This window comes from Megalobrama amblycephala, linkage group LG11 (assembly GCF_018812025.1).
Source record: "Megalobrama amblycephala isolate DHTTF-2021 linkage group LG11, ASM1881202v1, whole genome shotgun sequence".
NCBI lineage: Eukaryota > Metazoa > Chordata > Actinopteri > Cypriniformes > Xenocyprididae > Megalobrama > Megalobrama amblycephala.
In genome coordinates this window covers 30,114,434-30,123,968 of record NC_063054.1, presented here as the reverse complement: position 1 = coordinate 30,123,968, position 9,535 = coordinate 30,114,434, and the positions used below count along the sequence as shown (strand labels likewise).

General features: G+C 31.3%; 1 protein-coding gene across 1 annotated transcript; it reads right to left on the bottom strand.

Moving 5' to 3' along the window:
* Positions 1–295: 295 nt before the first annotated feature.
* On the bottom strand, positions 296–1,693 carry LOC125278974. The gene is made up of 3 exons (XM_048208421.1): positions 1,190–1,693; positions 1,028–1,081; positions 296–928 (listed from the first exon to the last, which is right to left on the bottom strand). The coding sequence occupies exons 1-3, from the start codon at positions 1,200–1,202 to the stop codon at positions 378–380; spliced, it is 618 nt and encodes a 205-aa protein (XP_048064378.1). The 5' UTR covers positions 1,203–1,693; the 3' UTR covers positions 296–377.
* Positions 1,694–9,535: the final 7,842 nt, after the last annotated feature.

Below are 9,535 nucleotides of genomic sequence, written 5' to 3'. Positions count from 1 at the left end.
ATAATAAAAGCACTTTTATGTTTTGTCTTGTTTATTTTTAGAAGCAAGAAGTGGTGTGTGTGTGTGTGTGTGTGTGTGTGTGTGTGTGTGTGTGTGTGTGTGTGTGTGTGAGAGGTGTTTTTATATGGCTTGAGATAGAAATATGGTTTTGTAGTGGATGAAAGAAATTATTCAATATATTAAAGATAGTGAAGTTGTGCATTTGTAAGATTATTTGAGCGCTGTAGGGATTTTGTGATTAACTAGGAGGTAAATAGAAATGCAAGAAAAAGGCAAATTGTGCTGTAAATAAAAAAAGGTTTATTTTTCAGAAAGAGGTAACAAGCAATGGGTACAAGGGAACAAGATTGGTGTGACAAATTGTACATTTGACAAAGTTAAACATGTTTTGAGGGTGATGGAAAGCGGCAAAAATGCCAGAGGAAACGCTGGAAGTAGGCAAAAAGTCTGTGTTTTCCTTCTGGAGTGAGGTGCAGGCCATCATGTTTGTATAGATGATGAAGGATTTTTCCATTTTTGAGGAATGGTTTTGTTGTGTTCAGAAATATGATGTTTGTTGTTTGTTCAGTCCAGTGGCGGATCAAATAGTTGAACTCTTTGACTGTGTTTTTTGTTGTAGAGTTATCTGTTGGACGTGGTAAGATAGCACTTATTCCAAAGTAAAGAATGTGAGGATTTGTCATGGAGATAGTTGCTATCAGAGTTTTCATACGCTGCACAACGACTGATGCGGGTGCTCCACTTGCAATGTCATTTGTTCCGATGTGGAGTATGACAAGGGCGTCTCTGTGTACTGTTTGAAAGTGTTTTATGTGTTGTATAGCAGATCTTACAAGGGTAGTGCCTGGGTGCACCCAGCATTTTGCAGTTGGTAGGTAGTCTTTCATATTTCGACACATTGAGTCTGTGAGGAAGCAGACATGCATTCCTGTAAGAAAGAAAAGGGAATTTAATTACAGTGTAGTGTAATTGATAGGAATGGTCGTGTGATGGTATGAATGAAACTTTGCATATATTTGCTGCTTACCTTGTGGTACAGTGAAGGTTCTTCTGGAGATAGTAGTTGTTATGGATGTGTGACCTATAGAGACAAAGAACAGATGAATATTTTAGAAATAGTATGGAAAATATTTTAGGAATATGTATTGTTAGAGAGGTTATTCTGTGTTGAATCGGTATGAGCTTTTACCTTCTAGATCCATAGATGTAATCTGGTTGCAATTGAAGAATGGGAAGGTTTTCAGCTGGTAGTGGAGAGGTCAGGAAGGTAGGTTTTGTATAAATCTATGTATGTTGTCTGAATTTTAAAGGGTAGGATAGGAGTTTGCAGAAATGGGAGGAGTTGTGAGGGGGTGGGGGGAGTGAAGCATGAATTATTTTGTTGTATTAGTGGTTGTGTTGTTTGAATGTGTGATGCAATGTGCAGGCTGGTTATAATATGTGTTAAAGTTGTTAAATGTATGCATCTTTTGCTGTATTTATAGTATAAATTACAGATTGTGCACACATAGACACATATTTGTTTTTGTTTTTTTATACATGTGTAAGGTAATGTTGTGTAGGTAATGAATTAATGTAGGAGTATAATGTGTGAACATATCAAAATGTTAACTTTTTAACCCGCTTTTGGAAAAATTCCAAGAAATGACATATCCAAAGTAAAAAAGATACAGTGCATGAACTCTTTGCACTAAAACAATAGGTAAGGTTTCTTTGGAAAGTAGACATTTTTTAGTTTATGGTAAATGCATAATTAATTATTGTCACAATGAAGAAAATAGTTTAAAATTGGTGTGAAATTCTGAAAAGGTATTAGAAAAGTATTTTTTATGAAATGTGTTTATGAAAATAAACGTGAAGTTGGCCTTTTAGCATTCTAGAAATGCACTGCAGCTAAATGCACATGTCTGGTCATGTTATATTTCAAATTTGAAGATGATAAGTATAAATCTGTGAGTGTTATGAAATGTCATGTCAAGACCCTGTCATGTGATTTTATATTGAAAAGACTTTAAAATGTTAACTGATGTTTATTGTCATGTATTCAAGTGTATTGTCTGTATTGTTTTGTGGTGCTAAGTGCACCATTAAGTTTCAGTCTCCTGTGAAAACATTCGTAATCTCTGGCCTGTTTATGGCTCTAATTATTGTTTTCTTTTGTTTTTATTATAACAAGACTGATGTTCTACTCAAGATGATCTAATTCGTCATTTCATTCACCAAAAAAGCAGTTAATTGGGAGTGTATGGGCAAAAATGGAAGCAAAAGTTGGTATTTGATATATATAGAACTTTGATGTGGACTCACGTCTGTTGAAAGGTGTGATGTCTGGAAGCAAACAATAGAGTGTTGATTAATGGCCAGAGACATCCTGTAACTTGGGGGATTAACTGGTGGGGGTGAGGGGCATAGAAAGTTGGTGCTTTGAAAGTGTAAGAGTTGTTTGTAATGTTTAAAATAACGCAAAACAAGTATAGTATTAAAAGGATGTGTGTTGCAGAAATGGTCAGCGTTATCATGAGAGGTGAAAAGAAATATTATTGGAGTTTTCATATTTTGTATGGTTGTAGATACGTTCAGTTATGTGTATGTATGTGCATAAAATATGAGCATTTTATTTGTGCAGTTTGTCTTTGTTGATTGTTGTATTTTGTAAAGTTGTGATAGAGTAATTGATTGTTATTAACAAAATGTGTGCTTTTAGGTTATTTTGTAGTTTTGTATTACAAGTTTATACAATGGTTTTATGTAAAAATATGTATATGTATCATATAATTAAAACTGAATGATAAGCAGTTGTATGTTTTTGTTTTTAGTTTTTGTTAGCCCATGGCAATTTGTAATATTTTAATAATGCTCATCATTAGACAAATAAAGTGATGAAATTAATATATTTGTAATTTCATAAACTGTTATTATACTTTAAATCAGTAATGTTAATGAACAAAATGGCAATTTGTAAGAAACGAAAATGATTTTTGTGGGATTGTTGTTAGTCCAAGTACTGCAATGGTTGTTTATATTTTATAGTGTTGTTTTATTTATATGTGTTAACATGAAACAAATGACTATAACATTTATTATGGTTTGTTAATATTAAGTGAAAAACTTAGTAATACATTATGAACAGTTAAAGTTATATGTGTGAACATTAGTAAGAAGGTTTGAGAGGAGAAGAGGAAAAAAGTATTTTTATCATTTTATTTAGATAAGAGTAAAAAAGATAATCTATTAGTGTATTTTTGTGGATAGATTTTGTGTTAAAAGTAAGAATATGGGCAGAGCAGAGTTATTCTAATGAGGTTTGGATAGGTGTAAGTTTATTTTGTTATGAATGAAAGTGTGACGGGGAGGAGAGCAGGTTTTGAGTTGTTGAATTGTAAGTTAGATTATATATGTAAAGCTTTATAGCAATAAATGTGTTTATGGTGCAAGTGTAAAGTCATAGAATTTTTTTTTTTTTGAAACAGTAGAAGATGTATTGTGTTTTAGGGCTATTTGGTGTGTGAAAGAAAAGGGGAGTGTCTTTGTGAGTAGGGGGGTGTAAAGGGTGTTTATGGGTGGTTTAAGGTAATGGTGTTTAGTTATATTCAAAGGTGTATGTTTTGTGCTCAGTTTTTTAGTTTTAAACAGTAGTTTGTCAGGTAAGTCTATTTTATGTCATGTGTGTAGCTGTAGTTTCTTTGTTGTTGTTGTTGCTATTTTGTAGCGAGGCATTTGTAATAGATGTAAATGTGTTGTTTTGTTGCAGGAAGAATGGCTTTCAGTAGTCCTACGAAAATCCCACGTGTGGAGGGAGAAGAATTTTCAAGAATCAGAGAGCAGTTCTGTTTACTAGCAGTAAGTGTGAAGTGTGTTTGTAATGTTGTGGAAAGGTTTGGTGGAAATATATTTAATGTTTTTGTGTTTTGTGTAGTATGCAGTGTTGGATGAGAGTGTTGGCAGAATTGAACTGCAGAAGGAGCTGACAGAACTAGGAATGAAGGTCATGAGGAAAGTTTCTGGATTGGATGCTGAAAGAAAATATCTAAGGATGGAGTTGGCTGTTAAAATGTCTTCTTTGGAGAAGATAGAAAGGGAGCTTGAAGTGGCAAGAGCCGCCTTGGATTTTGAAAGAGATGGTATGTATAGAGTGTTGTTTTATTTTTTGCATGATTTTATGTATTCTGTTAGAGGTTTTGTTTTGGAATGTGGGATCATGAAATGTACAGAAAACTTTACTACACATAATGAACTTTTAACATTGTGTTTTAAATGTACAGATAGTTTGCAAGTGGAGTTGGTGAACAGCAGTGATGATGGAAGTGAAAGTGGAGGCCTGGTTATTGTGGAAGAAGAGGATGCAGGCAAATAAAGTTCACATTAGTATGAATGTAATTTATGTGTATAGTTTATTGTTTTATGTAGAAGTTTTTGGTAAAATGCAAATTGTAATGTGGAAAGTAAACAAAGAAAAAATAAAGTATATGTAAAATTTTGAGATGTGTATGTGTTTTGTGGTTGTTGTTATGTAGTATATGTTTAGTGATGTATATAGGACTGCAAAGGAGGGGGAAAATATGAGTATAGAAAGGGAACGAGAGAAAAAAATTGATTATGATTAATTTTATGATTAAGAATTAAATTAGATAAACTTCAAAATAAGTATATTAGGTTATATGTGATAAAGTGTTACGTGTTCAGACTGTAATATCATTTACACTTTATGTGTTGTTTTAAAATGCATATTAGGTACTGTATAATGTTAAAGGTTCTTTGGGTTTATTTCCATGTGGTAACAAATGCATTTTTATAGCTAAAAAGGTGTCATATTCTTTTACACAAAGATCATAAAAATATAATATAAATGGGCATATATATACATGTTAGTGTTTTTATATGAGTAGAGCTGTTAAAACAGTAATGAGCAAAATTTTATAGAAGAGAATACAATACAGTGAATGTAATATGCAATGTTCTTGTACAATTATGATTACATTGAAACATTTCATAGATGGTGAAGTAAGTTATGTTACCAGAGCTGTAGTAATGATTGAGTTGTATGTTGCTTGTCATGAAAACAGAGAGAAAAATATAAGTCTTATGACATGTTGATGTATTTTAATGTAGGGTGAAGTAAGGGACCAAATGCAAAAGTTATATAGAAGAAATTCTTGTATACATACAGACTCTCTTACATCCATATACACACAGGCTCTCTCTGTCTCTCTCTCTTTCTGTCTTACACACCCATGAATTGTGTGGTCATTCCATAGGTTTAATGTTGTTGTTTTTTTATTGTACAAACTGTGTTTTGTATCCCCCTACACTACCTCTACTCCTAAACTTACTCATCACAGGAAACTGTGCACACTTTTACTTTCTCACAAAAGCTCATTCTGTATGATTTATAAGCCTTTTGAAAAGTGGGGACATGTGTTTTATCCTCATAAGTCACCTCTTTTTGTAATACCTATGTCAAGCTCATGTCATTATAAACATTTGTGTCCTGATGTCACAACAACACGCACACACAGACACACATACATTTTGTCCCCTCAATGTACTATAAACCTGTACACACACAAAAACACACAGAGAGAGAGAGACACACACACACACACAAATACAGATAGACACACACAGAAACACACACACAAATACAGATAGATTTTCATCAGACAGATGCAAGAATTAGTTGGATACAGTTTATGTCTGATAATAGTTCTTATAATGAAGTGTTTAAACTGTTGTGTATCAATTTAGGGATATTAATCTAGTGGTTGTGATTTACATATTTATATGTTATGTTTATGTAAAAATGAATGGTGTATAATGTAGAGGTGAATGTATAGCGACAACTTAAATCTATGGTGAACTGAAATTTAGTATTATAGTATAGTTAGTGAAGTAATATTGATTTAATTGAATTGTATAATGTTTTATAATCATTTCTATGTTAATACATTGTAAAATGTAACATAATATATTCAACTTTTTACAAGACTAATTTGAAGAAAGTGTTTTTCAAACTAAAATAGTTGTTGTAAAGATATAGAGAAAGGGAGGAAAAAGTGAATGGGGAAGGTATGTTTCAAAATCAAAGCATGGTGTGGATGGTGGCATATCAAAGATGTGACAGCCATAGAAGTGAACAAAAGAATGTGTTTGGTGTGAAAGGTGTGAAAGGTGTGAAAGGTGAAAGACATCTTGTCTTTGGGAGGAGAGGGGAGGTTGGGGAGTGGGTGGGGGTGGTTTAGTGTTCAAAATAAAGGTAAAGAAATTACTTAGATATGACTGCAAGAAAAAATAAGGGTGTTGAATGAATACTTTTTTGTATGTGAAATGTCTTTGTGAACTTAGGTTTTGCAAATCAGTGTATGTGGAATGTTTTACAGGTGAATTATTTTATATAATTCAGTAATGTTTTGGGGTAATATTTTTATAGAACATTATAGTATGTAGTTTTTATAGGTATATTTTTGTTGGTTTGAATAATGTCAAATTGTTTTTGAATTGGTGTATTTAAGCAGTTTGTAAAGAAAATGGGTTGTAATTTGTAAATTGGTGGTATGAATTTGCAGATGTTATTGTTTCGTAAGAAGTTGAGTTTTTTCAATGCTTTATGTTGTTGCTGGTAAAATGGTTCTTAGAATTTTTCTAGAGGAAAATGTTACATGAAAGCATTTACAAATAAACTCATGACACTGTACAATTTTTTTGAAAGGGTTATACAAGTTAATTTACATGGTATTATAAGGGGGAAATGAATGTGTACATTAAAGTGTTTAGTGTAAGCATTTTAATTGTGTATAGTGAAATTGATGTGGTTTTGGTTTCAGAAACAAGTATAGGTTTTTGTAGAATAGGTTTTGTAGAGGGGGTGTTGATCAACAAATGAAGGGCGTTTCTTAAAGTGTAAGCACTTTTTGAAGTGCTTTAGGGGTAGAAGGGGTGTGTTTTCATGATTACATTCATTGAAGTAAAGTGGTTAAGAAGTGGTTACTGAAACAGCAGCACATTGGTCTAAATTTTTAGTTTGTAAAAAGTGAAGATTTAGCAAAAGGTTATTTCTTGCAGCAAACGCAAAGGTAAGAGGCAAGGTGTTTTTTATGTGCTTATGCCATTGAATGTAGGCTATATATTATGAGGCTGTACGTTATCAATGAAATGTATGATATGTGGAATTACATTTTTGTTATAAAGTTTTTCCAAATGTAGAGATGTACTTTCACTGTGTTTGTCACAGTTGTATAGATATGTAATTTAGAATGAGTGATTTTGTTGGAAGTAAGATTTTGAATAGAATCATAAGACAGTTGGTTTGTGAAGTGGTACCATGGAAAGGAGATGGTGAATGTGTTAGAGTAAATGGTGATAGGTTAAAAATGGGACTCTTAAAACATCTGAGTTGTGTTTTATTATAAAGTAAAATATATTTGTTGACAGTGATTTATAGATTTAAAAAGTATGATGTTCTTAGATGATAATGATTTTTTAAGGAGTAAATTATGGTTGATTGGTTCGTAAAGGTATTTTTGTATTTTGAGTCTAAATCAGGTTGTTAAATTTTTGTGTCTAGTATGCTGTGGGAGGCAAGTGTTGGGCTAATTTTTTTTATTAGTTTTGAGTAAATAAAAAGACTTGTGAGTGTTTAATGGAAAGTTATATGATATATAAAAGAAAACCTTTTTGTGCAGAGTAAAGGTTTCATGTAGTGAGTGGTTAGGAATAATATATGCAGCTATGTCAGGCTCTGAGCAAGAGTTGCACCATTGTCAATGTATGCTATAACTGAAAGTTTGTTCACAACTATTGAAAAAGTTAAACTTATTCAAGTGATGTCAAAGCTACATTTTTAGGAGTCATTACAATGTTTTGTAACAATATAATTATTTGTAATGGTACGTGTAAGCATTTTTATGTGTTGTGCTGAAGAAAAGTACTAATTCATTTTATATATCCTGAAAAAAAGTTCCTACTTGTGAATAGCTGTATATAGTATAATCAAAAATTTAAACCAACTATGTTTAGGGATAACAATGTGAATGATAGTTTAAGAAAACATGTTGCACTTTAAATATTGCCATGCTTTTTAGAATATATGAAGCGTATTTATTGTTAAGCATTGATTTGTAATAAGTTTAATTAGTATAACATGTATGTAGTGTTTTTGTAAAAAAAAAAAACAGTTGTTAACCAAAAAAAATGTTTTGTAATATGAGAGATGTCGTATTACGTATTTTTTATGTAATAATCATGGTTTAAAGATGTTTTCAGATTGTTTTGTAGTGTATTTTTATGTTTTATGTTTAAAGGTATTTTGAATAATACTATAATTATATGTATGAATTGTAGGTTGTAGGTGAAGTAGTTGTTTAGTGAATGATTTGAACAGGATTGATAAAGGGCTATGGTTGTTGAAATTCTTGTTGGAAGGATTACTATTGTGTGATCAAAGAGGTGATATTACAAGCAGGTCAGAAATATAGCAAAAATGTGTAAATTCTGTTTCAGCATATTTTAAATTTATTTTTTTAAGCCAATAATTTGTACTTTTTAAATCTATTACAAACGTGTAAACATGTGCATTGTTGTTGTGGATTAATATATAAAATGTGTATATATAATACAGTTGCAAGAAAAAGTATGGGAACCACTTTGCAGAATCTGTGAAAACTTTCTGTGTACTTTAGAAAAATCCTCCAAGTCCTGCAGATTCTACAGTTTTGAAGCATTTTTTGCATATTTGTATCTTTTCCATCAGATACTGTATAATTTTGAGATTTTTTTTTTTTTCACATTGTGGACAATTGAGGGACTCAAATTCAACTATTAGAAAAAGGTTCAAACACAATGCTTTAAGTGTTGGAGGCTGAAGACTTTTTGAAATGTAAGATTAAGGTAAATGTACCTTATTTGTCTTTCAGGAAACATGCAAGCATTTTCTGTTGTTTCTCAGGGGCAGTACTAAATGAAAGAAAAATATATTGAAATGAAAAAGAAATATTTGGACATCTTTATCCTGTTCAAAAGTTTTTACCCCTTGACTCTTAATGCATTGTGTTTCCTTTTGGAGCATCAGTGAATGATTGAACTTTTTTTTAATAGTGGAGTTTGAGTTCCTCAAGTATCTTCAGTGAGAAAAGACTGATCTCAAAATTATTCTCTACTGGAAAGGGTCCAAACATACCAAAAAAAAAAACATATTTTATAATGTAATGTAATTAATAGTGGTAGTGTACTACATAACCAAATATTAAACAGATTTAAATTTACTTGAAAATTGAGACTCATTTATATACTGGGAATTGCATACTATATTTGAGGTAATATTATTAAAAACACTGAGTTAAAAAAAAATATGTATGTTTAAAATTAGGAGCATTAGGTTACTTTAATTAGCATAAAAACTATATTTTGTTTGCAAGTTTGCTATTTCCATGCACATTAAAATATTTTAGATGTATAAAGGTCTTGTTTAATATTATTGTAAGTTGTGTGATTTTAATGTTATTTTATTTTTTTGTCTTTAGATGCCTAAGTTGAAGAGATT

What these genes read in the sequence shown, in the direction of transcription:
- LOC125278974 (XM_048208421.1), bottom strand. An exon ending in AACCTTCACTGTACCACAAG is followed by an intron (nt 929 to 1,027) that starts GTAAGCAGCAAA and finishes TCTTTCTTACAG; the next exon opens with GAATGCATGTCTGCTTCCTC.